The 25732-nt window shown below is 34.4% G+C and overlaps 4 protein-coding genes, 1 long non-coding RNA gene and 1 pseudogene across 6 annotated transcripts; 4 read left to right on the plus strand and 2 right to left on the minus strand.

The window, feature by feature from the left end:
* Positions 1-253: 253 nt before the first annotated feature.
* Positions 254-1310, minus strand: LOC146911627 (hevamine-A-like). The gene has a single exon (XM_085725972.1). It carries the CDS (start codon positions 1291-1293, stop codon positions 382-384), a length of 912 nt encoding a protein of 303 aa, XP_085582098.1. The 5' UTR covers positions 1294-1310; the 3' UTR covers positions 254-381.
* A 2584-nt stretch (positions 1311-3894) lies between these two features.
* Positions 3895-5258, plus strand: LOC146911628 (Calcium-dependent lipid-binding (CaLB domain) family protein). Its single transcript, XM_085725974.1, has one exon. It carries the CDS (start codon positions 4201-4203, stop codon positions 4987-4989), a length of 789 nt encoding a protein of 262 aa, XP_085582100.1. The 5' UTR covers positions 3895-4200; the 3' UTR covers positions 4990-5258.
* Positions 5259-8397: 3139 nt separating this feature from the next.
* Positions 8398-14632, plus strand: LOC146911629 (uncharacterized protein At5g41620-like). Its single transcript, XM_085726218.1, has 4 exons — positions 8398-8654; positions 12052-12185; positions 12777-12902; positions 13201-14632. The coding sequence occupies exons 1-4, from the start codon at positions 8513-8515 to the stop codon at positions 14485-14487; spliced, it is 1689 nt and encodes a 562-aa protein (XP_085582344.1). The 5' UTR covers positions 8398-8512; the 3' UTR covers positions 14488-14632.
* Positions 8878-11462, plus strand: LOC146911630 (uncharacterized). Its single transcript, XR_015018881.1, has 2 exons — positions 8878-9259; positions 11026-11462. It is a non-coding gene; the product is annotated as an uncharacterized LOC146911630 (long non-coding RNA).
* Positions 14633-16302: 1670 nt separating the features above from the next.
* LOC146911631 (uncharacterized protein At5g41620-like) lies at positions 16303-17416 on the plus strand. The gene has a single exon (XM_085726216.1). It carries the CDS (start codon positions 16303-16305, stop codon positions 16966-16968), a length of 666 nt encoding a protein of 221 aa, XP_085582342.1. The 3' UTR covers positions 16969-17416.
* Positions 17324-20854, minus strand: LOC146911632 (BTB/POZ domain-containing protein POB1-like; annotated as a pseudogene). The gene is made up of 6 exons (XR_015018880.1): positions 20594-20854; positions 19644-19721; positions 18997-19142; positions 18855-18918; positions 18478-18757; positions 17324-18325 (listed from the first exon to the last, which is right to left on the minus strand). The product of XR_015018880.1 is annotated as a BTB/POZ domain-containing protein POB1-like (transcript).
* Between the last annotated feature and the right edge of the window lie 4878 nt (positions 20855-25732).

Below are 25732 nucleotides of genomic sequence, written 5' to 3' on the forward strand. Positions count from 1 at the left end.
AAAAACTGCACAATTAAAGTTCTAATAACTTTTTTTTTTTGAAGAAAAAAGTTCTAATAACTTGACACCACAAAAAGGATAGTCCAACAAAACAGTACATAAAGAAGCCACAAAAGATAATTCCATCCATGATAAACAAAAGTCACTACAAACATGATAGTCCAAACTCATAAAGAAGCCACAAAAGATAATTGCATGATTAACATTTAGCTATCACAAATAAATGTCACACATGAATGGAACAAGATCAATGTTCAATTAAGGGAAATAAAACTTTATTAATTAACTCAACAGTCTAAACTCATTACAACGACTTGCATTTATTTATGGATACAGATTAACCAAAGTAAAGAAAATCTCAAACATGGTTGTAACTAAAGCTCAAACAGATGCCTTAATGTCCCTAGAGTATCCATTTTGCTTATCAGCAAACCTATCCCAAAGCATCACACCTCCATACTTTCTTGATCTTTTAACAAAAGGCAACACTTTACTTATAAGTACTTGTGATGGCACATAACCACTACTAGCAGTAGCAGCTGATGGCGAGGCAGGAACTCCAACATAAATCTTACTAACCTTAATAGTCGAAACCCATTGATTCCAAGATTTTTGGAAGTTTTTGAGGTTACTAGCTTCAATTTGACAAGGACCATTGTTATAAAATTGAACCCAAACATAGTCAAATAGCCCTGTTGATAATGCCCCTTTGAGATGTTGATCAGGAAAAGGACATTGAGGTGCAGCTGTTAAGTACACTTTTTTGGTCCCTCTATGTTGAGACAGTGTTCTTGCAAGCTCACTATAAAAAACTTCACCACTACCAACTTCAATGTCAAAATCTACACCATCCAACACAACATCACCTAATGGTCTTGATTTTGATGTCCCTCCTAAGAAATTGTTCCATATGTAATCTCCAACGTTTCTAGCATCTTCATTGGATGATAAAGAGTAACCATTGACACCACCACCAATTGAAAGCATGATTTTGATGCCTTTCTTTTGGCAATTTTTTATGTCTATGCTCAAACTCTTGCAACCATTGTTTGATGTGGGGTCACAGTGACCTGCTAGATTGAGTTGAGGTTTACGACCACTACCAAATATTGATAGAAATGCTATGTTCACAATTTTGTATAGTCCAGTGTTACATGTTTCGGTCAATGAACCTTCTCTCTCGTTTTGACCCCAATAAACCACAGTGTCTCCACCATTTGCACTAGAAACCAAAGTAAGAAAAATTAAGAGCAAGATAATTGAATTTGAAAGGCTACGTTTTTCATTGCCCATTGCAATACTATTTATTCTAGTGTAGCTAGTAATAAGGACTAAGGAACCATTTATAGAGGCCACGGGATAATGTTGTTAAGCAATCAATTCATATAAATTCATAATTTACTTAAATCAATTTTAACTTATGTCATATGGTATTTTATTTTCCAAATTATTATGTTATTTTATGAACGTAGTGTAACAACAAAAGCCGCGACGTGACTGAAGACAAAATACCAAGAGCAAAATAAGAGTTGATTATTTGAAAATTCTTCATGGACATATCAAAACAAAAAGATGAGTAAAAAATAGGTAGCATCTTAAGATTAGAATAACACTATCCAATTTTGTTTACATGCAATCATACTCGCTTACTAATTAAGGTTTTTATTATCAAGCTTTGGATTGGAACCACCAGCTTCCATTGTCCAATGATGTTGGTAGTCAGTAGAGCTATTATTTGAATATATATTTGCTGGTTTTTATCTTTTGTGTGTCTGATTGAATTAATGGAGGGAGGTTTGGGTTTTACCTTTTATCTTATCTCTTATTTTGCGACAATAATAAACATCACATAAAAAATAATAATAAACATTATGGATAAAAGATATTTATAATTTTATGGTTTAATTGTAGTTTTGATCTTTCTATTTTAAAGTTACCTAATTTTGATACATTTTTCATACGAGACGTACTTTAAATATGATGTGTCATACGATCCGATGATGTTGATGTGGATTCAATAAAGATTCACTATACAAAGGATCTTTGACCTAAGTGTAAATATTTTGAGTTGTGATAGAAGATGAAGGAAAATGATAGAAAATCTATGAAAATTGACTAAACTAAGAATAGAAAGTAAACATTCAAAATGGAATTAGATGAGAAGTGAGAAGAACGATCGCCACATTCAAGATGAACAATAAGATCGAATCGCTGATCCGTCACAAGAATAAGATACTCTTGATAAGGATTTAGATTTGGTTCATCCAAGAACTTAAAAGAGCAATTTTAACTCTCTTCAATCAAAGATTGAAAACATCAATTTGTGTAATAACCTCCAAAAAAACGATAACAGGATGGTTATTTATACCTACACATTGGCCATCACCTAAAGGACCAATTTATTACAAACAAGATTCACCAAAGAAAGATAACATATTGGTCCTTATCAGACGTAGTATTATACCCGACTATGAAATTACCCGAAACCCTCCTATAATTTTCAATTTTTATATGATATATAACCATTTTTAAGTTAAAAAAAATATGAAAGAGAGACCAAAACTGAGTGATTTTAAAATGGGTTATACTAACAAGTGGGTTAAGAAAACCAAAAGTAGCACAATGACATTGGATTCAACAACATTTTGACTTTTAAAAAAATTAAATTCATCACTTTTGAACATTTTTCAATATAATATACTCCCTCCGTTTCAAAATGAGTGTCACTTTAGCCAAAAAAATTTGTTTCAAAATGAATGTTACTTTACATTTCCAATACAACTTTAATTTTTTTCTTCCAACTTTACCCTCAATAAATACTTCAACTTTTATCTCACACAATTTTCAATGCAACTTTAAGTTTGTCTTTTTCTTATAAAGTAAGGGCAGTTTAGTAAAAATGTTATGTTTAATAATTATTTCATTCTATTCTTTAATCTGTGTGCAATTGGCTAAAGCGACATTCATTTTGAAACGGAGGGAGTATTTATTTTTATCCTCTTATCCAATGTTCCAAGGACACTCTTTAACATTTCCCTTTTAAAATAAAGACGACATCAATTTCGTGAGTAAGTAAAAATAGAGAGAACAAAATAATATTAAACCTAATTTTATGTGAAGACAAATACATATTAATGTAAATGTGGCTAAAAACGTTAAGATGTAAATTAGTAACACATCCTTCTCCACATGGTTCGGTCAACAAAAGTCGATTTTGTTACAAAATTTCTCTTTTAATTTTCTTTAGCTTTTTAAGTCTCAACTCGCACTCAAGGAATACAAGTTAGCCAAATTAATATGTTTATCTTCTGTCGTTGTCGTTGAACTAAAAAAAAAAAACATAAACATTTGGATCTAATCCACAAATCAACACATTTTAAATTGACCCATTGACATGATTTACGATAAACAAAATCAAATTCGATGTTGGTGATCCAATTAATCTAAGTCAGTATACATCAAATTTTTATATCTTTTTTTACTCAAGGGTTAGTGCATGTCAAGAAGCAGGGTTGAACATTTGGTTGCGAAATTGCATTTGCTACAACTGAATACAACGGTTCCAAAAATAAAATGTTAAAATCCCAACATTAGCGCTCCCTTCTTTTTTGAAAAACATGAATCTAGATGATAATTTGGATAAATGCACATCAAGAAAATCAACAGTGTGATCCATTCTCTTCAAGACTTAAAATAAAACTAAGAACAAAAGTATAAATACCTTTCTTATTTTATCAATAACCTGAGAGGCAAATGCATATAACGAAAAAATGAATCAAATGCCTTTGTCTTTTTTTGTTTTGTTTTTTTTTAATAAATTCAAATGCCTTTCTTGTTTTTTTTATTGAGTTGATACCATAGTATCTAACTTGAAATCTTTAACTGTATAGTAGCTGTCAAAATGGTTAGTTTGTTGGTTTTGAGTTAACATGGTGTTAACTAGCAATAAAACGAAACTACTTTCACTAATTACAGCTAATATTCACATTAACACTCTAACGGTTATAACTTACACCTATGAAAATAGATAATACGTAGGTCCCACTCTTTTTCATAACCGAGACCCCTCCCTTTTCTTTCTCTCGAGTTCTTTCTTCCTCCGTAATCACTACCGTTGATCCTTTCTTGATTCATCTCACCGGAAATTGAACAAAGATGAATCGGTAAGGCTCCAGAGAGAGAGAGAAAGAAAGAACAGCGATGGCGTCTCCGGTGAAGTCACCGGCGAAGACGCAACTAGTATTAGAGATCAACTTGATCTCAGCACAAGGTTTGAAACCACCGTCATCACCACGGCGAAACTTTCAAACCTACGCACTCACGTGGATCGATTCTTCCACCAAGCTCCGAACACGAGTCGACAAAATCGGAGGTCAGAACCCTACATGGAACGACAAATTTCTCTTTCGTATCACACCGGAGTTTCTCGCCAGCGAAACTTCCGGCGTCTCTGTTGCAATCTACGCCGTCGGTACTTTTCGTGATCACTTAGTCGGTACTGTCAGATTCTTAATCAGCAACATCCTTTCATCCTCCTCCGCCGACTCCGGCAACAGAACTCCTTGTTTCAGTGCAGTTCAAATACGCCGGCCGTCGGGGAGTTTCTGCGGTATATTGAACATAGGAGCAATGGTGGTAGACGGTTCAGGTTTTCCGGCACTGGAGAAAATCTCAGCGATAGGTTACCATGACTTAATGGGAGAGAAGATAAAACACCGCCGGAAAAAGTTGTTGGAACAGAAACCGAAGGAGGTTACGGTGGCCGGAGAAGAAGTTTCAAGCGATACTTGCGATAATGATAACAGTTATGCGGAGTCATCAGTGGATGAAGAAGGGTCCACAACGACGTCGTCTACTTCATCACCCAAAACGACGGCGTTGAAGGAATGGAATGGAGTGAGAGAATTAGCGGCGGGAAATAAAGGATTAGCGGGTTCAGGATTCTTATGCTGTTTGGTTGCACAGAGGAATAGCAATATCAGCAGGTAACAGTGAAAAAAAGAGAAGAAAAAAAAAAACTACTCTATGATTAGTGGTAGTTTATATAGTGTAATCAGAACTTGATGGACGGTGGAGATTCTTCTGGGAAATTCAGATCAAATTTAGCAACATTTTATTCCCATGCTTTGGGACTATTATGTAATTCAGTCCTTATTCTCTTTTGTTGTAGTCCAGTAGAGTATACTACACTCTGTTTTTCAAGTTTTTACCTCTTGCTTTTTAGTAATTCAATTCAAAAATACATAATAAGTTTAGAAGGATAATTTTCCATGATAATACTAGTGTGAAGTTTTAAATTTTGATGGTGTAGAATCACAAGTCAAATTTGTCAATTCATCCGCAACGTTATTGCTTCCTAAAACACACGATGAATTCAGATTTGCCAATCAACCAACCAACATAACGTGCCTAATCCTACTAAAAAATTGCTTCATACTCGGCCAACAATAGTGGATATAGTGGAAGGGGTTAGACATCGACAAATACGACAAATCAATGTTTGAATTTAAGTTTGAAAGATTTACCCACATTTATCGTCAAACACACCTCAATTGTGAATATCTCCAATGGAGAGAACTTAGAGGAAAAAACTATTTCATATTTCAAAAGTTCCTACCTAAAATACTTTTAAAAATTGTTTTCACTTTTTATAAAGATACCTTTATTCTCATGTTCCTAGATAACATATAGACGCACATTAAATAGGCGCGTTGACTCAGTCTAAGAAGCACGACGACAGTTGAGCGCTCTCTCCAAGACGAACAACAAGCCTCCTCGAAGGACTGAAGGACAAATGTCGGTTAGAGAGACATACTCCATCCGGTCACATTTATAAGCAAAAAAACAACTTTTTAGATTCATGGAATAATTAATGTATCTAGTCACATTTATAGACCAAATACATTAGTTATTTAATGAATCTAAAAAATTGTGTTTTGCTTATAAATCTGACCAGAGGGAGTATGTTTTTATAGTCCATGTAGGCTATATGAAAGAAAGGGAGAAAATCTAGTATATTTTACATACATACGAGTCTTGCCAACAAATACCCTCAGACACTTGTTAAGGATTCTAAAATAGAAGTAATTTGTAAGTTTCATGTATGAAAAAAATACTTTTTAAAGTTTTAATATGTTGAATGCACTAATCCCAAGACAAAATTTCTTCTTTAGGTTTCTTATCAAGTATCCTAAGAACACTTGTTAGTATTTCTCCATGCATATAACAATCATAATCCTTTTTCCCATTCTTATTATCGTTGGTAGAAAAAAAGTTCAAAGAATAAGATAGTTTAACTATGGGACTACTAATTATCTCTTGACCATAGCCATTTTGTAATGGATGTATGAACACCCATTAATTTTTTTTGTTGGTAAAAAAAATCAGAATGTATAAAATGATGAAATTAACATTTTCATTGCTTTTATGATTTCCCTATAAATCTTTTTTTTGAAAATGATACCTCATGAAACTTGCCATAACATCTTCAATTATGCAAAAACCCCTAATATTGAAGTATGTGAAAGGAAGTTTTGGTTTTATTCTTCTTAGAATCATTCAATTGTAATGATTAATGGAGATGCTTTTGCTCTTCAATTAACTTCTACTATAGGAGTGATACCAATAACCGATTATTTTTAGCCAATCCTATCATTCCTATGTCTCCTTTAGAGATAAAAGTCCATGAATAAATTCCAAGGCATGACATGTGAATGTGATGAGAGGGAAGATGGACCACAAATCTATCTACTTGGATTCTTTCTTGGTGAAGCAACGTGCCACAATATTTATCACGGCCACTTGTGCCGTCCCATAATTCAATATGTCGCGTGCTTAATTTTACCAACACTCTTTCAATCTTCTAGTTAAAAACATAAACACCCTTCAAATCTTCCTTTAGTCAGGTAAGTAGTAATAGTCATAATGAGATGCATATATTCTTGAACAAACAAACAATGCTCATAGCATATCCATAGGGGGAGCTTAGGTTACCCTAGCATGAAAACAAATTCAAATCTTGACCTCTGAACTTTAGGCTTTTTAATTTTACCCTCCTTTTCTTTTCTTTCCACCTGAAAAATAGAACTGGTTAATGGCCTTTTTTGTTTGCCTTTCAAAGCCAATATGATGAAGTTCAAACAATTCATCCAAGAGTTGCGTTCTGTTGTTAGATCAGATGTATATGTAGAGTTTTCTTTAAGCAGATGTGACATAGTATTATCAAAGTTTTGCGATTATTTTATGAACACCTATATGTGTCTCGAAGAAAGGTGTTAATAACACTCTTTATTTAACATTATTTTTTATTGGATGCAATTTCACACCATTTTTAGAATGCTTACCGACATAAAATTATACTCCCTCCGTCCCGCAATAGATGACCCATTTAAAAATGTGCAATTTTGACCTAATTAATTTTGACCGTATTTTTCTACTAATATACAAAGATAAATAATATCATATAAGATGTCGTTAGATTCGTCTCGATGAGTATTTTCAAAATATCAAATTTTCATAATTTTTTCTAAAATATTATTCAAGATATTTAAGCTCAAAGTTATGCATTGACATGCGTAATCAGGTCAACTGTGTCAAGTATTATGAGATGGAGGGAGTAGTATAAATCTACATGAATTTTACCATGTAAAAAATAGTAGAGCAAATGTTGCTAATACTTCACTTATATCGACTGCATACAATGTAATTTAAATCAATCAAGAGTCTATTTAACCATGAAGATTTGAATTAGAATGCAGTCTATTTTTCGTGTGTGAATCGGGATTCCTCTGTGCGTATATATAGAGACTAATCTCTCGAGTCAGGTGAGATCAAGAGATTTGACATTGTTGTATTTCTATGACTTTATTCGAATCAAAGATCTTGGTTAAGCTAAAAGAGATCTATTGTCATCTCATCCAAGTACTCTTGGATAATGTATCATATTTAATACAATGAGATACTATATGTATAATTTTTTAAATTTAATTTTAGATTTTGATATAGAGACTTTGATCGAGATTTGTGATTTTATACTTTTCTTTTATTGTTATAAATCAAATTATTATACACAATACAATGGTATGTTCTAGATGAAAGCATTTCGTCTCGTTTCATATATAAGCAAAAAATCATTTTTTTCCCATTTTATTAAATAATTAATGTATATTATTTGTAATATAAATATTAGATACATCTCCTATTTTTTCGGTATTTAAATCTTGGTGAAAAGTAAAAAAAAATGAGAAAGAAACAAATAATTTAGCGAGGAGACAAGACAAAAGGACAAGAAATATTAAGGTGATTGGGAAAGACAGGGCCCAAGACTCAATATAAATGGACCCCACAATGAAGAACTGTTGATGTGGCTATGTGAGAAGAAAGCTGACTTTGTAACTTACTTAACAGGTTAATATTCTTTCTTCTTGTTGACACACACACGGCACTCTCAAGTTTCAAACACAAAACACTTTAATGTTTTTCAACAATTGAAGTTCAAAATTTCAAGTTGAAGATGGAAAGAAGAGAAAAATGTATGGAGAAAAGGGAAGAAGGAATAATGGTGGAAAAGTTGAAACTTTTGGAGAAGAGAGGAGGAAGAGGAAGGTCTTCAAGTTCAACACCACCACCCACTTGGAGACTTGTTGACTTTCCTTCTTCTCATTAGGGGTGTTCAAAATATCCAGTTAACTGAACCAAACTACTAACTGAACTGTATCTGAACCATATTTTATCTGAACCACTTAATAAAGTTTTGAACTGAACCATTTTTTAAATACCAATTTAAGTTCAGTTTAAAACCAGTTTTGAACCGGTTTAAGTTTATGAACCGGTTTTTCTAAATATCACAAAATCAACCTCTTTTGAAAGTTTGCAATCGTATTTCGTATTCACAAAATCGATCCCATGGCAAAAGCTTGCGATCGTATTCACAAAATCGATCCCAAATCACAAATCGATCCCTAGCCCCAAATCGATCCCAAATCACAAATCGATCCCTAACCCAAATTCAGACGAACCCATTTTCGTACTCTTCTCCCTCGTCTTCGTACTCTCGTCACAGATATGCTCATTCTACTGTGGTTTTGTTCTTTTTTGTATAGAATTTTCAATTTCTAGTTGTTATGCTTATGCTTATAGCTTTTCGATTTCTGGGTCTCTTTGAAATGTTAATTTTCGATTTCAAATCCACAAAGATAACACTGGTGTTGATCTTGACCCTTTGTTGTATTATTTCGATTTCTGGGTTTCATACAAAAAGGTTGTTGTATTTTTGTTCTTCTTGTATTGATAAAATTATGTTGTTGTAAATTTACATTGATTATAGCAGAACATGAGAAAAATTGATTATATGTTACTTATCAAATTGATTATATGTTACATTGATCTTTTAATGCCTCCACTGCTCCTATACTTGATGCCACTATCCATGCTCTTGTTGCTGCACTCATTTTATTGTATTGTTGGACCTTTGTTGAATCTGATATTTTTTTAATATATGATATGGTAAAAGTGTAAGTAATTGTTGTGATTTGTGCTGATGGGTTAGTGTTGATTCATTCATATATATGGGAAAGTTGAGTGGTGATTTAAAAGTAGGAGTTAAGAACTAAACGAGGGGCTTATGTAAATACAAGCAGAGCAAAACAAGGGGCGGTTTCACCTATTTGTTTAGAACCAAATTACGCTTTCCTCAAAATCTACGCGGTGTCAAATGTCTAGTCTCCTATTTGTTTTTGTAAAGTTTGAGTATCATTAGTTGGTGAATCATGTTTGTGGTTTACATAAGATGAATCATGTTTGTAAAGTGAATTTTAAGATGGTGTTGCAGCATCCTTAAGATTAGCAATGTTGGCTTTGTAAAGTTTTTGAGTATCATTAGTTGGTGAATCATGTTTGTGGTTTACATAAGATGAATCATGTTTGCAAAGTGAATTTTAAGATGGTGTTGCAGCATCCTTAAGATTAGCAATGTTGGCTTTGTAAAGTTTTTGAGTATCATTAGTTGGTGAATCATGTTTGTGGTTTACATAAGATGAATCATGTTTGCAAAGTGAATTTTAAGATGGTGTTGCAGCATCCTTAAGATTAGCAATGTTGGCTTTGTAAAGTTTTTGAGTATCATTAGTTGGTGAATCATGTTTGTGGTTTACATAAGATGAATCAATGTTTGCAATAGGACAGCTCACAGTTTGTTCTTTTCTTTTCTCTTTGGTTCCACCTTTTTCAAAATAATAAAAATGCATTGCCCTTTTGTTTTATGTCATGCTCAATTTTACCAAGCGTAATCATAGTTTATTTACTTAACACATGAAGTTTGGCCTTTTCATTTGTTCTAAAGTATTTTTGTTCAGTTCTGTAACATGCAGAGATTAGTGCAGTTCTGTAACATGCAGAGATTAGTGCAGTTATTAGTGTTGGTTTGTTCATGTACAAAAGGAAACGTTTGATTAGATTGAGTAGATATTGTATAGTTAGCACAAGAATTAATGTTTCCTGAGGTTTGACGTCTTAAGACCAAGTGACTGACCATACGGAAACAGGACGTAGTTTCTTAGTTCATTTTGTGTCTGTGATTTAGAGACAACCATAGCTGATGACAAGATCATTAGGATCCCTCAATCATGTTTTATTATTAAGTTATTAATACCTATTTCGTGATGGGGATTATGTGCTATAACAAATATTGGAGGAGGACGGTTTCGAATTTAATTTGTCTGTTACGTTACAATTTCATAATTTCATATCCCATGTGCTTGGTCCAGTCAACATGTTTGTAGAATCACTAAATTAGAGAATTGGAGAGAGAATGCAAAATTGAATTGAAGTTAGCAATAATGCCATCATGTCAAAAACAGAGTTCAGAGCTTGAACAACATGTTTCTATATTCTGGCTCTGACTATAGTTAGTTGATCAAATTGAATCTGGTCATTTGTCTGACTTAGAATGTTTTGAACCATAATAAGCTGCTAATGCTAATGTTGTCTACTTTCTTCTTTTGTTCCATGCCCACTTTCTGTAAACAGGACACTTTTACTACTATTGCTCCAAATCAGTTTATGCAATACAGTGATACGCTTGTCTCTGCAGCTGGAACCTTTGAAGCGGGATTTTTCAACTTTGGCGATTCACAACGCCAATACTTTGGCGATTCGCAAGTTTGGATTTTTGTTATCCACATAGGATTTTTGTTATTGGCAGGATTCAGCAATTTTAATTTGACATTTATGTAGGAGGGGATATTGTTCTATTTTACTATTAGTAGAGTATCTGTTACAGTGTTATGGAGATTTATTTTTTAAGTGTCTGGGATGTTCCTTTGGAGTTAAGTTGTTCAAGTGGCAAGCTTTTGCTCTTCTTATAGTTTCCTTTCAGTTTTTTGTGATCTTTTGTCTGTTTGTATGAATGAATCTTTACCATTGACTATGTTCTATGTTGGTAATCTAAAATGCTTCTGGAGAAATGCTTCGTGCAGGACAAAAAAAGTTCAAAATAATAACAGAGAACCATTTAGTTGAAAATTGAAAATTGAAACATAATTTGTGAACCATTTGCGTATAATCTGTTTTTGAACAAATAAGTCATAATGTTTCTAGCTTTTGCGTATAATCTGTTTTTGAACAAAATAAGTCACAATCACAAATAAATTATAATAACTGAAAACCAATATTTTTACTAGTGTCACTAAAAAAATGGGTTTTTTAAAAAAAAACAATGACTAAAATCCAGTTCAAAAAAAATCTGGTTCAAAACCGGTTAAAAATAAGTAAACCAGTTTAAAACTAAAATCCAGTTTGAAAACTAGTTCAAAAAAAATCTGGTTCAAAACCGGTTAAAAATAAGTAAACCGGTTTAAAACTATAAACCGGTTCGAAACCGGTTCAAAATAAATAAACCGGTTCAAAACTGTAAACCGGTTCTGAACCGGTTCTAAACCGAACTAGAACTGGTTTGAAAAATTAACCAGTTTTTTTTAAAGTGGTTTTAAAAACTGAATTGTATCCATTAATGTGGTTCAGTTCCAATGCAGTTTAGAACAATGAACACCCCTACTTCTCATCAACAAGAGTTTCTCAACTTTCCCACTTCAAAAACACTCTCTGCAAGAAATCTCTGTGCTAAACTCTGGGAATTTCACTCCCACCACCATGAGCCTCCTCATAGTCATAGTAGTCCCTCTCACCAGGTACTTTTCTTGTTTTGTATCCATTTTCAATTAATTTTTTTTTTAATGACATTTTTGGTAAAATTATTTATGTACTAAATTTCTTCTTATCTTTTTGTATACTGTTTTGTTTTCAGATGCCTATAATTGGAAATTTCTGTTTCAGCTTTAAAAGTTGGTGACTTTGGTTTGGCTTGTAGTTCTATATATCAATTAAGAGGGTCATGTAGATTTGTATGAATAACATTATAATTTCATAGTTTACATTATGAAGTTGATCTGCTCCTTGATTTTTCATCAGAGGAATTTTTTTCTGAACCTTTTCGAATTAACTATCCCTAATGTTGATGTTAAAGAATGAAATAAATTTGAATAGGTTACATTATGAATTATGATAACGAGCGCCTTATGAAGAGAGCTGACGTACTATCTTATATCCAATGTCCATATAATTGTGTTCTTCCTTTATTGATAGCTGAAAGACTTTCAATTCAAACATTAATTCCTAAAGTCAGGATTATGTTTGAAGCATTTTGTAAACTAATGTTTGATGACATTTTTATATATATTTTGAATTTCAACTGCTGGTTCTGACTTTGTTCCGCAATACAGCCAGCATCTGCTAGAGACTCGAGAAGACGTGTTCAAGCATCAGTTGTTCAGCACGGTAAATCAGTCGACAGAAATTGTTCGGCTCTACAGTCTGTGTCCCCTTCTAATTGCCTTAGCTCAATGGAAGTAAGTAAAATACATAGATTCCATTTGAATCTCAAGAAGTTTATGATTTTTAACAAGTGAAGTCATCAAAAAAATAAATATGAATGAATGAACATGTAAATACGAATTTGAACAAAGATATGAAGCATTAAAATTGATTTGAGGAAAATCTCCATGAGGGATTTATCGTCGATGATCCTTCTGAGGCATTTTTAATGAATGGCTTTAAAAGTGTATGTAAACTAGATGGTTTTTAAAATGATACTTTTACCCTTTCATCCGGTATAAAAAGATGAATGTGTTATTTTTCGTAAAACAGGTTACACAAGAGTCATCCAGAGAGTTAGTCAAGGTTCTCAAACGTAGCCGGCGTCTTGAAGAACAGGATGCGTCGAATATAGCAATAGTGAAAGCTCTGATAGTGGAACTAGATCTTTCTCAAACACAGGTAAAAGAGTTACTACAAGAAAAGAAAATGAATAAGCAGGAAATGGAGAGCTTAATGAAGAAAATAACAGAAGACAAACTTGTTAACAAGAACAAAGAGCATGAAAAGATCAAAGCTGTAGTTCAATCAGTCAAGGAAGAGATTGAAGATGAAAGGAGGTTAAGAAAGCATTCAGAAAGCCTGTATCAGAAGCTGGCTAGTGAGCTTTATGAAGTGAAGTCTTTGTTACGTGGTACTCTGAGAGATCTCGAAAGAGAAAAAAAAGAAAGGATCCTTTTGGAGAATTTGTGTGATGATTTTGCCAAAGGAGTAAGAGATTATGAACATGAATTACGTTCTATTATGCATAATAGTGCGGATAAGGATCGCATTAATGGTGATAGCCTTGATAGGCTAATACTTCACATTTCAGAGGCTTGGCTTGACGAGCGCACACAAATGAAGCAAGTTCAAGATGGTATTGGTAGTGATCTCCTAGAGACACATTCAATAGTTGACAAGTTACGTGTTGATATTGAAACATTTCTTCTTACAAAAAGATCTATTGACTTGAAGAGATATAATTTCCCCTCCATTAAAGAAGTCAAGGAAATTCACCCTTGCCTACCTTCATTGGATTCCTTTCAACTAAAGGAGACAATAAATTCACCTCATAATTTTGCCGAGGAAGCTTCCGTTGGTACCAACAAGTTTGAACAGAAAAGGACTGCGGAGAACAGACTTAACAAGTGCTTTGTTGAGGGGAAATCAAGTGAAATTGGAAGGTACAGCAGAGATCTATTAAATGCTCCTAGAGAATCAACTTTGTGTGAGACCGTACAAAGTCCACCAGAAAATGATAGGTGCAGGACCAAGGGAATTAATTCATGTCACAGCCTTGAACAGTTAGTTGGAAACAGTTCTTTGTCATCAGAAGGTGATAAGGTATATCCTGAGAGTATTTGCAGGGAAGATGCATGTGTCCATTCTGCAGTTACAGTTAAGGGTAGTCCTGTTAAACAGTCGAAAAAAACATTGTTTTTACCCGATTTCAACATGTCTCAGTCTACTAACAAATTGCCTAGGGGAGTAAAAGACAATACATTTATGGCAAAACTGCTTGAAGCAAGGTTAGAGGATCATAAATCTCGCTCTAAGCCTAGTAAAAGCTCTTTTTGATTAAATTCTAAGGGGCTACATATATATTTCATTCTAATTCTAGAATTAACCTTTTGTAGAATAGAATCACATTGTAATTTTACATGGTTAGATGGATGAATATTAGAGTTATGTTCATTACCTGTTAAGAGAAATTTATCTAAAATTAATGTGTAATTTTATAGACACACGTATATGTTAGTTTAGTTATATGTGCCTGTTAAGATGTTTCTAATTACCAAATATCTTGAGCACAAAATAAGTCCAACCAAGAAACATCATATTCTTCACCAAGAAAGAACTGATCTAAACACAATTTACATATATAATCTCATTTCAATTAAGTTGTCCGAGAAAAGTGTAGAAGGGTACTTGAATAAATATGACAATCCAATAATTATGCAGCAAAAAAAATTTGAAATATACTTTTGGTGGGTTCAATTTAAGATGTCTGAAAAGTGTAGAAGGGTTCAACTCCCGCTCTTGTCAGTGTGAGGACGTTTTGTGGGTGGTCCGTAAGCACCTTTCCAAGTGCTCTTTGAGCTTTAGAGCATGTTCTGACCCTGATTGATGTGTAGCCCAAAACCTGCCTAAAACTCATTCAGTGTTACTTAAATCCCCAAACAAACTAACAACATAGACCATAACATAACATATTATTACTTTATTGAATTAGTATATTTCCTTTTAGTTTAAATATTATGTTGAAAAAAATATTAAATATATATACTTCCGGTCAATCCAATTTCGTCTTAAATAAATCCAGCTCAAACTGACACATAGGTTATCGTATTTGTTCGGGTTTAAAGACGGTTTAGGCTCTATTAAATAGCTCGATCGAAATTTAGGACATAATTATGGTTGGTTATAACCTGTCCCTTGCTCGCCAGTATCTCCTAGGGGCTTGAGAAGGCATGTTCAAGCATCCGTTGTTAAGCACCTTAGGTCAGTTGAAACATTTGCTGTGGTTACAGCTTGTGTCTCCTGCCAGTGACAGTAGCTCAGTGGAAGTAAGTATATACATGCATAGATAGGTTCCATTTGAATTTAGAGAAGTTCTATGACCAAGTACGAATTTGAAGGAAGATACAAACTCATTTCTTTAGTTTTTCCATTCAAGGATTGCCATGATAAATTTCTTCTTTATGTTTCTGTACTCCACAAATATAGTTGTTTTTTGTGCTAGCTGATTGGTGAATTATCCTAAAAATATTAAATTAAACTTTATGCTTATGAAGGAAACAGTTCTTGCATTTGTAGAGCCACTGTTTTACTGAGGATTATTTAAGGAATGTTATATATAATTCAAATGCTTTTTATTTGGTGTTCATCATTTGAAGAAAAAGTGAAGAATCAGAAAGTAATAACATTTTCTATTTACAATTTTTGTTTTGTGGTTACTGTTTCAATACTTGTTGAAAAAAATCTCCAATTTTCAAAGTGGCATAGATACTAACTTCTTGATATAATTTCTAAGTTATCTATTGAGACATTAGAATTTATTTGAGGAAAATATGTGCCTTAATTTGTAAACCATGATGGTTTTTAGAATGATTCTTTAGCCTTTTATCCGATATAGCAAGATGAATATTTTATTTGATTTAGACATGTTTACCCCAGATTATCATGTAAATCATAGAACTATAGAAGCTCTTTAAACTTCAAGGGTAGGATTGGAGAGTTAAGCTGCTATCCAAAATCATCAAGAGTTGGTCGAGGTTCTCAACCGTATCTGGTGTTTCGAAGAACATCATGCGTCAAACATAGCAATAGTGAAATCCCTGATATTGGAACTAGATTGTTCTCAAAGCACAGGTAAAAGAGTTACTACAAGAAATGAATAAGAACTTAAAGAAGGAAATAACAGAAGACAAATTTATTAACAAGAACAAAAAACGTAATAAGATCAAAGCTGTAGCTCAATCCGTCAAGGAAGAGATTGAAGATGAAAGGAGATTAAGAAAGTGTTCAGAATGCCTGTACCAGAAGCTGGCTAGTGAGCATTCTGAAGTGAAGTATTTGTTCCGTGGTACTCTGAGAGATCTCGAAAATGAGAAAAAAGCAAGGATCCTTTTGGAGAATTTGTGTGATGATTTTGCCAGAGGAGTACAAGACTATGAACACGAATTACGTTCTATTATGCATAATGCTGGTCGCCTTTACATGCTAATACTTCTCGATGAGCGCACACAAACGAAGCTAGTTCAAGATGGTATTGATAGTGCTTTCCTAGAGACACATTCAATAGTTGACAAGTTATGCGTTGATATTGAAACATTTTTTCATGCAAAACGATTTATTGACTTGAAGAGATATAATAACTCCTCAATTAAAGAGCTCAAGGAAATTCACCCCTTGAAGAGATATAATAACTCCTCAATTAAAGAGCTCAAGGAAATTCACCCTAGCCAACATCCATTGGATTCCTTCAAGCTAAAGGAGACAATAAATTCACCTCATAATTTTGCTGAGGAAGTTTACATTGGTACCGGGATTTTTTAACAGAAAAGGACTGATGAGAAAGGACTTATCAAGTGTTTTGTTGAGGGGAAATCAAGTGAAATTGGAAGGTACAGTACATGGGTATCAACTTTGTGTGAGACAATAGAAGGTCCACCAGAAATGGGAGGTAGGACAAAGAGAATTAATTCAAGTCACAGCCAAGTTGGAAAAAGTTCCTTGTCATCAGAAGGTGATAAGATATATCCCTAGGGTATTTGCAGGGAAGATTCATGTGTCCATTCTGCAGTTATAGTTAAGGATAGTCCTGTTAAAAAGTCTCCAGATTTTAACAAGTCTCAGTCTAATTACAAGTTGCCTAGGGGAGTAAAAGACAATACAGTTATGGCAAAACTGCTTGTAGCAAGGTTAGAGACTTAGAGGATCATAAATCTCACTCTAAGTCTTCATAACAAAATCTAAAATTAAATTTATTTTGACTAAAAAAAAATCAAAACATAAATCATAGATTCTACAGAGGGTTAAAGGGAAATAAGAAAAAGTGCTACAGAAAAGACAGCTATCAACTACAAGACAAAATTTACTGTTGTAATCATGTCTGTTTCTACAGGTGAGCTCAACTCTAAGATGGAGAACACCGTTAATAAAATAAAGGCTGTCCTCCACCATGAATGATGTCCATGGTGTAGCAAAAAAGTTTTTGTACCCCACAGCCTTTCCCCCTATTAATGTGTAGTTGTTTTTATATTTTCTGACAAATTCTTCGGTTTGCCTCGACCGAGCAGCAAATTCATAGTCCACGGAGAAGCTGACAGAGTCCTTCTCCTGCATTCCTAAGAACAGGCCGAAGCAATGGAATGAGCTTTGCTGGTCCATGTTGCAGTACGCCGATAAGAAGAACCGTTGACTACCTAGGTGGAATGCCTGGGAATATAGCCGACCGGATGGGAACAAGTTTGCGCACTCCTCCCGCTTCAAGTCCAAGTAGACCACGCACTGCTGGCATGGAAGTTCAAATTCCACAATCTTAACAGGGCGGTACGTGTATGACCGCTCTTCAAAGAGACAACTCGACGAAGCAGAATTGGCAGCTAGTATCCGTTTCCGGTGTGGTACCTCAGCCTCGAAAAATAGGGCTTCGGTTATGAGCTTTGAAGCGACTTCATGGTCGAAGTCAGGACCTTCTTCAGCTTTCTGCATGTCATGTATGGAAAGCGGATGAAACGGGCAAGCTTTGATCCGAGGACTTCTCTCCTCTCTTCCAGTTTTGGGTACTGGGTTCGAGCCCACTTCAGCACGAAGTTATACACTGCATCCTCAGATGCAACCTGCAGCTCATCGCTAGACAATATTGCCTCAACTCCAGCTAGAGGCAAATCCCATGAGCTCTTCCTGATGCCTGGTCATTAATGAAACTTATCAGCCAAAGGCAAAACTACATTTGCGTCAGTAATTCAAATAAAGTGATAATTTATAAAAAAAAATACCGCTTTAAGGACTTTACAACAAAGATCGGATCAGTAATTCAAATAAAGTGGGAAAAGAACCTACTCGGTCACATCTTTGTACCGGCTAGAAAGATATTGCTTGGCTGCATCAGTCAATGGCTGAACTGCATCAGCCATTAGGACACTGGAGAGAAGCTCAAGGTATAGAAGTGCAGACTCGGGTGTCATGGGTATGTTCCGCAATACCCTGCAGCAGTATCTCATGCACGACGGAACCTTGAATTTTTCCGCAGCCATCAGCACGTCCAATAACACAGGTGGTGAGGTCACGTTCAGAGAATTGCTATACATAAAATTCAAAAGTTCCATGAGAGGAGCTTCCTCTTTAACATGCCAAATGGATCAGCATTTGTAAGCAAGCTATTAGACAAAACAAATATGATTAAGCAAATAATATAAAAACTTCTTATATTTTTAGACCTGATTCAAAAATTCTCAGAGTAACATGCCTCTGCTCGAGTTCCCTCATGTCATTGGAGAACAGCTACAAAACATACACAGTTAAGCAAACATAGTTTTTTCAAAATTATTCAAATCAATCCAATAAAGAAGAGACATCTACCTTGTAGAAGAAAGGACTTTTCGCAGCCAATATGAGTGAACTGATATGCAAAGTCCTAACTCGCACAGCAGAAGAGCAATCATCCATGTTCAGGTTTAAACCCTCCATGTCCAGGTTTAAATCGTCGAAAGCAACCTCATCGTCACCTATGTTAATAATAAACCAACTCAAATCATTGAGCAGAACTGGATACTTGACATTTATTGAAAGGATAAGTTTGTCTTGCAAGCAAAAAGAAAGTGTTTTTCAGCTTAAGATCTTGTTGGGTCATACAGAACCACCTAAATTGGCAATCGAGATTGTCGACTCACGAGCAGCAGAATCATTGTACAGGCAGGATTCACAATTTTTGCCCAATGGTGCAATTTCAGTGATTATCAGTAAGATTATCAAACCGCACAATAGGTATTACAAATGTTAAGAGTCTGATAAACATGGTCAAGTATAGGGAAACGTGGTGCTAAAAAGCTCCTCAATGGCTGGATTCAAGTGAGGGTCAAACCAACTGCGGGTCTACTGTAGCCTGCAGGCAACCTTGCTTTACATCTGCAAGATGTTGCCTCCATGACTTGAACTATGGTATTTCTTAAAATAAAAAACCTTATAACTGAGAAACGGGGTTTGAAATTTTTGAGTTATCAAAGTACCTGAGTGGGACTCTTCAACTTCATCCGGAGGCTCACATGGCGCAGAGTCACACATATCGGGTTGGTCGTTTAATAAAGCTGACACCAAAAACAAGAGAGAGCAAATATCAATGACAAAAAAAAATTGTATTCAAAAAATAATCTCATGCAGAGTGACACTTTTTAGGCAAACATCTATGCACAGAACAATGTTTTGTGGTTTCTTTGGCTCCTATCATAATTAGGCAAACAAAATCATATTGAACTCGTGACGTTCTAATCATACAGCAGCAAGTCCGATCATTGAGCCATGGGCCATGGCAGAATCAAATAACCCATGACTATTGCTCAATTTATTTTCAGATTTAAAAGCGTCGTTGGGCCAAAGTAAACAAGGGTTTTAAGAGAGAAAAATACGTGTGATACTCAGGTGTCCCAGTTCTCCTCATAAATAGCCAAAATTGAGACAATTTGTTCACTGTGAACAACCAATGAATGTTTGACAAATAATCAATTTACTGGAAGGTCCAGTTTAGATATGTTGGCACAAACAACAAATGAATATTTGTCAATTAATGAAAGGATAAGAAAACACCATGAATAATTTCAGTTTGTAGGAACCCTATAATATGGTTCATTTGATCTGAGTTTTACATTTCAATTCATTCCCTCTATTTTGTAGAGAAATATGAAATAAACAAAGAAGCCACACCAATTGAATCACAATAACATTTGGTTCATAGCATACCTACCAACCCTAGAAGATGAAATCAATATAAACAATGAAAGGATCAGAAAACACCATGAATAATTTCATAACAACGCAGGACTACATAATGAACATCATTAAGTTACACAATCTCTCACTTTTGTAAGGAAAAAATACATATAAATTTTCCCTCTAGTATCTCAAAATAGAAAAATAAAAAATTACAAAGTTTAGGGTTTTGGAGTGAAATATTAGTTTATACCACCATTCTCTTTCTTGACGTCCTCTCTTCTCCTCTTCCACTTATTAACTCAATCTGCAAATGTGGGACAACTTTCGACGACATTAGAATGATCTTCAATTGCATCGAACTCAATTTGAAGTATTAGTATTCTATCAGATAAATTACTATCGTTGAAGGCAAAATCGAAACTGGCATCCTCAGAACCTCCTACACCTCTAAAGGAGGTAGAGACATCTAACTACATCACAAGTAGAGAAAGAGAGAGAGAGAGAGAGAGAGAGAGAGAGAGAGAATATAGTGTAACGAGAATGGAGAGTTTTACCCTTATTTCTATTTTTATTCTATTGCAGTGACTACGTAGAATGTAAATAATACATGTAGATAATACAAATACAAATGATTCTATCACCTTTTTTATTTTTTTTGTTGAGGGGTGATATTCTATCACAATTAATTAGAAACCATGATAAAATTTAACTGATTTGCTGCACTATTTACGGATGTGAATCAACAAATATTTATTATTCTCTAAAAACTCCCTCCTTGCAAGTATCTAAATATTTCTTTTACCCCCTTGACAATAGTGCGGCATATGTGATTTCTGGTCTAGTATTGCTCAAATGTTGCAATGCACCAATTCCGTTGAAATTGAGTTTGCCTTAAATTTAGTTGGTTGACCATGTGCATATATTGAAGTAGATTTGTGTTGAATCAAACACATCTGCATGATTAAGACCCTTTCTTTTAAATGCAATAGTTGGAATCAACTTTTGTGAATACCTTGAATGTTAACATGAATTTGAATTGCGTTTTTATCAAAGTTTGATTTGAATTGTTCATTGAAGCATGTTGGTTAGTTTTAAGAATCACTTTTTGACCTAACCGATGAGTTGTGTGCACCTTCACATTTTACAAAAGAGTGAGTGATCAGAAATTGACATTTCTATTTTGCATAAATCTTTCACTTCCTGTTCATGACACTAGAGGATTAATTTTACCTCTAAATACCCTTTTATTTTTTTTTTTTTTGTGCTGTCCTCGGATATCCTTTTAACCTTAAGTCATCAAAACTAACTTTATATTATGTTAAAAATTTACATTAAATTAAATTTATCAGCCAAAAAAAAAATACATTGAATTCAACATCCAACTTATTTTAGAACAAAGACATCTAAACAAAATTTCTTTCATTTCAAACTCAATTTTAACCAAACAATTTTACAATATCCAATACATTGAACCTACAACAGATATTTTACAGTGCCAAAGCTGGAGTGCAGGGACATTTTCGATTGTTGATCTATGCAACACTAGCCACCAAGTGCAACAGACATTGTAGGGATGGAACCATCTTTTAGAGGAACTTGCTTTCTGTTGTTTTCCATCCTCTCGATCGGTATTTTGATTGTTACGACCTCTTTTATAATGTTTTTGCAGTCTCTTGTACTCAGCCTCTTTCTCATCATCCGAAAATTCTGCTTCATCGGACTGACCGGATGCATCACATCATTTCTTGTAAAGGTCCGTGTTATTAAGCACATGATTTACAAATTCCGCAACAAAGGAAATCAAAGTTCCCTCACGGATCCCTTCTGGCACTTCTTTTTCAGATTTGTATCTCACAGCATAATAAGGATTTTTAACTTGTCCAAAGATCTCATGGCAGAGGTATCATCTCCATTTTCCTTGACCTTATGCTATAGAAACTTCGCTCTAAAACTTTTTAACATCCCCTGTGACATGTAACAAGATAGATGTATAACTGCATAAAAAAAAAAGGAAAATCAGTTTATGTTATGATATCAGTAAATGGTTGAACTGCATAAAAAAAATCAGTTTATGTTACGATATCAGTCAATGATTGAACTGCATAAAAAAAAATTAAGAAGTGTATAAAGATCTATCATAATGATGCAAACCAAATCATATTTTGACTAGAATCACCCAAAAATGAAGCAAATAGACATAATTAAATGGACAACCTGGTGCTATAAAACTCACGCCATGGCAGGGTTCATTGTGAGTCCATTGTAGACAGCTTTGCATCTGTGAAACATTTGCAGGAGGCTGATTCCACAACTTGAACTCGTGACATTCTAATCACACAGCAACAACTCCGAAAGTTGAGCCATGGCAGGATCAAATAACACATGACAATTGCTCGATTTACTTTCAGATTTGAAAGCGCCGCTAGGCCAAATTAAATCAGGGTTTTAAGAGAAAATAATGTGTGTGTTACTCCCGTGCCCCGATTCTCCTCTTAAATAACAAAAATCGGGATGATTTGTCAACCATTGATTGGTGGCTGATCTTTACAATAAAAGTACAGGATTCGTTGCGAACGACCAATGAATATTTGACAAATAATCAATTTACTGGAAGGTCCGGTTCAACAATGTGTCACAGACATCAAATGAGTGTTTGACAACTAATCATCATACTGTTAGGTTCGGAATGACGTCCCTTTACAAACCAGTTTGGTAATGTGTCAAAAACAACGAATGAATATTGGACAACTAACCCACATACCCGTTTTGTAAAACAAATCGACATACCGCTAATTTCGGTATGGTATACATTGAAAAACGGGCGATAATCCAAAACAATTTGTCACCTTTGAAAGGCATATCTATGTTTGATATTGCATTTCATTTAACAAAGAAAAATGTTTCTTTTAAGTTTGTGGGAACCCTAATATGGTTTGTTTTATCTTGGTTTTCGGGTGTCAAACATTGATTACGTTTGAACCTTTTTAACCGGTGATATCTTATTTTTTCTTGGGAAGGGAAAAAGTAAGCAAAACCCTTGAGAATCGAGGTCCGGGAGTTGTTTTCGCTACGGGAAGGTGTTAGGCACCCATAACGACTATAGTATCCTATAGGAACCGTCTTTAATTTCTACGCGCGCGCTTTATTTTTAAATGCTATTTGAAAATTGATATTAAGCCTAAAGGTATTCTAAGTGAAGAATTGGAGGGAGAAGAATGTTTGAATTTTTATTTTATTTGAATTGAAGGAATTTTGTTCCTTGCCTACGTACCCGTTTAAGGGATCAAATCCACCGTAGTTCTCTTCCAAAAATGTTTTTGTTTTTGTTGGTTGATTTTAAGTTTGAAAATTGGAATTTTGAAAAATAGAAAGAGGCCTTTAAAGGCATGAGATTATGAAAAGAGTGAGGTTCGATTAGTCATTTTGCAAAAGAAGTCAAAGTTTGATTACTTTTCATTGAAGTTTGATTAAGAAAATAAAAGGAAAATTCAATGGGGTTTTGACCCCAAGGTTTATTATGAAAAATGTTTGAGTGAAGTTTGTTCAAGTTTTTGGGAAAATGATTTTTCTAAGTATAAGGCCTAAACATACATCTAAACATACAATCCTAAGCATACATCTAAACATGCATATTCTAGCTATATAGTGATGTGTGTGCATGTGTCGGTGCTTGTGTCGGTGTACATCATTAGAGTCCATTGTCCTTTACATCATACCCTAGATACATTCTATGGCCCCTTTGCCAAGAAATTAAAAAGTGCATAAAGGGAAATATTACAAAACTCCTAAGTGTTTACATTCTAACTTTTGCATGAAATTGAAACTTAAAATGCAAGAAATAAAAGTGGAGAAAGAGATGAGATATGGAATGAAATGGGAATGCTTATGGAGAATATGAGACATGAAATGAAATGGTTAGTAACACATGACAATATCACAAGAAATAAAGCAAGAAAGACATTATAGCACAAAGCATAGAAAAATACCCAAAATCAAGGCAAAACATTCCTAAAACTTGACCACAAAAGCAACGCCAACACATAACTCCTAACCCTCATATCTCAATCAATTTTAGAGGTTTCATTTTAATTTTAATCATGAGGATTAGAGAGAAGCATTGAACTAAGCGATTATGAAGCATTTTTAGGCCTATTTTACACCAATTCACATATTAAAATGACAAATAACTTGCTAACTAAGCAACCAAATATCACACATCCCAAAACAGCACCACATACCTTGATTTAAACACTAAACAAGGTCTCCAAAATACCCAATCATTAACCACTATTATAAGCAAAAGAAAAGGAAACAAACCCTTTACCAAAAGTTCTTCAAAATTGCACCAAGGTAACACAAATCATAAGCTACTAATCATGCATTTTTTATCCATGTTTAGCATACAAAAATCACATAGAACAAATCTAAATCATCAACACAATTACAATAAGGGCACACTAAGATTTTTTTTTTACAAGTTCTCAGCAAAATTTTATCAAGAATTGAAAGGAAATGAGTTAACAATAGACAAATGTTTTTCACATATTTTCAGTACTCATTATGCAAGAAATATCAAGAAACCATCGAAAATCATCAAGAAAAAACAATGGAAAATTGTTTGGGACTTTTCTTAGGAAATTATAGCACAATAGTGGAGTATCTAGCAAAAAACAGTGTAGAAATAGCAAGGAACTTCATAAAAAGAAGAAATCCACAATGTGAGAGCCCAAGCCCAAGCCTAAGAGAAAGACTGGGTTTCCAGGGGACACAGGGACCATTAGATCGATCCAATTGGATCAGATCCAAGATCCAGTGTCCAAAATGTGCCAAGGTACACAGAATTATCGTAGGCATACATGCATGGGATCAGAGGTAGGTATAAAAGCAAAATTCAAGGGAAAACCCTCACAATCTTCACTCCTTTCTCTCTCTACAAAGCTTCTTAGAGAGAGAGAGTCTGCAGACTCTCTCTTCTCCGACCTAAAGCCGGTCATCTTCCTCACTTCTCCGACGCGGTGGCCGGCGGTGGCGCCGCCGCGTCGGAACCCTAAACGGAAATCTAATTACGTTTTCTTGACGCTCACGACCTCCTCTCTTCGATTCTGAGGCTCGTTTCTTCAAAAAGTTTACGAATCAACGTAGATCGGGGAAAGGCTAAACGCTACGTTTTTGTTCTTAAATTCTTTTTAAACGACGTTTTGGAGAAAGATCTCCTAAAACCCCCTGTCTACGTTGATTTGTGAAGAAACAGCATGGATATGAGGTAAACTGACATGATTTGCAGAGGAAAAATGAAGAAAGAACGGGAAGAAAGGTTTGGTACCTGGACGGAAGAGAGGATGAACTTCTTCGAATCTTCTTCTTCTTTTGACTTCTGTGAACTGTTTGA

The sequence above is a fragment of the Medicago sativa genome, chromosome 7 (genome assembly GCF_051527215.1).
Source record: "Medicago sativa cultivar Bolivia chromosome 7, Bolivia_mono, whole genome shotgun sequence".
Taxonomy (NCBI): domain Eukaryota; kingdom Viridiplantae; phylum Streptophyta; class Magnoliopsida; order Fabales; family Fabaceae; genus Medicago; species Medicago sativa.

What these genes read in the sequence shown, in the direction of transcription:
- LOC146911627 (XM_085725972.1), bottom strand. Translation starts at nt 1,293, where the DNA reads ATGGGCAATGAAAAACGTAGCCTTTCAAATTCAATTATCTTGCTCTTA.
- LOC146911628 (XM_085725974.1), top strand. Translation starts at nt 4,201, where the DNA reads ATGGCGTCTCCGGTGAAGTCACCGGCGAAGACGCAACTAGTATTAGAG.
- LOC146911629 (XM_085726218.1), top strand. Translation starts at nt 8,513, where the DNA reads ATGGAAAGAAGAGAAAAATGTATGGAGAAAAGGGAAGAAGGAATAATG. An exon ending in ATAGTAGTCCCTCTCACCAG is followed by an intron (nt 12,186 to 12,776) that starts GTACTTTTCTTG and finishes TCCGCAATACAG; the next exon opens with CCAGCATCTGCTAGAGACTC. An exon ending in ATTGCCTTAGCTCAATGGAA is followed by an intron (nt 12,903 to 13,200) that starts GTAAGTAAAATA and finishes TTCGTAAAACAG; the next exon opens with GTTACACAAGAGTCATCCAG.
- LOC146911631 (XM_085726216.1), top strand. Translation starts at nt 16,303, where the DNA reads ATGAATAAGAACTTAAAGAAGGAAATAACAGAAGACAAATTTATTAAC.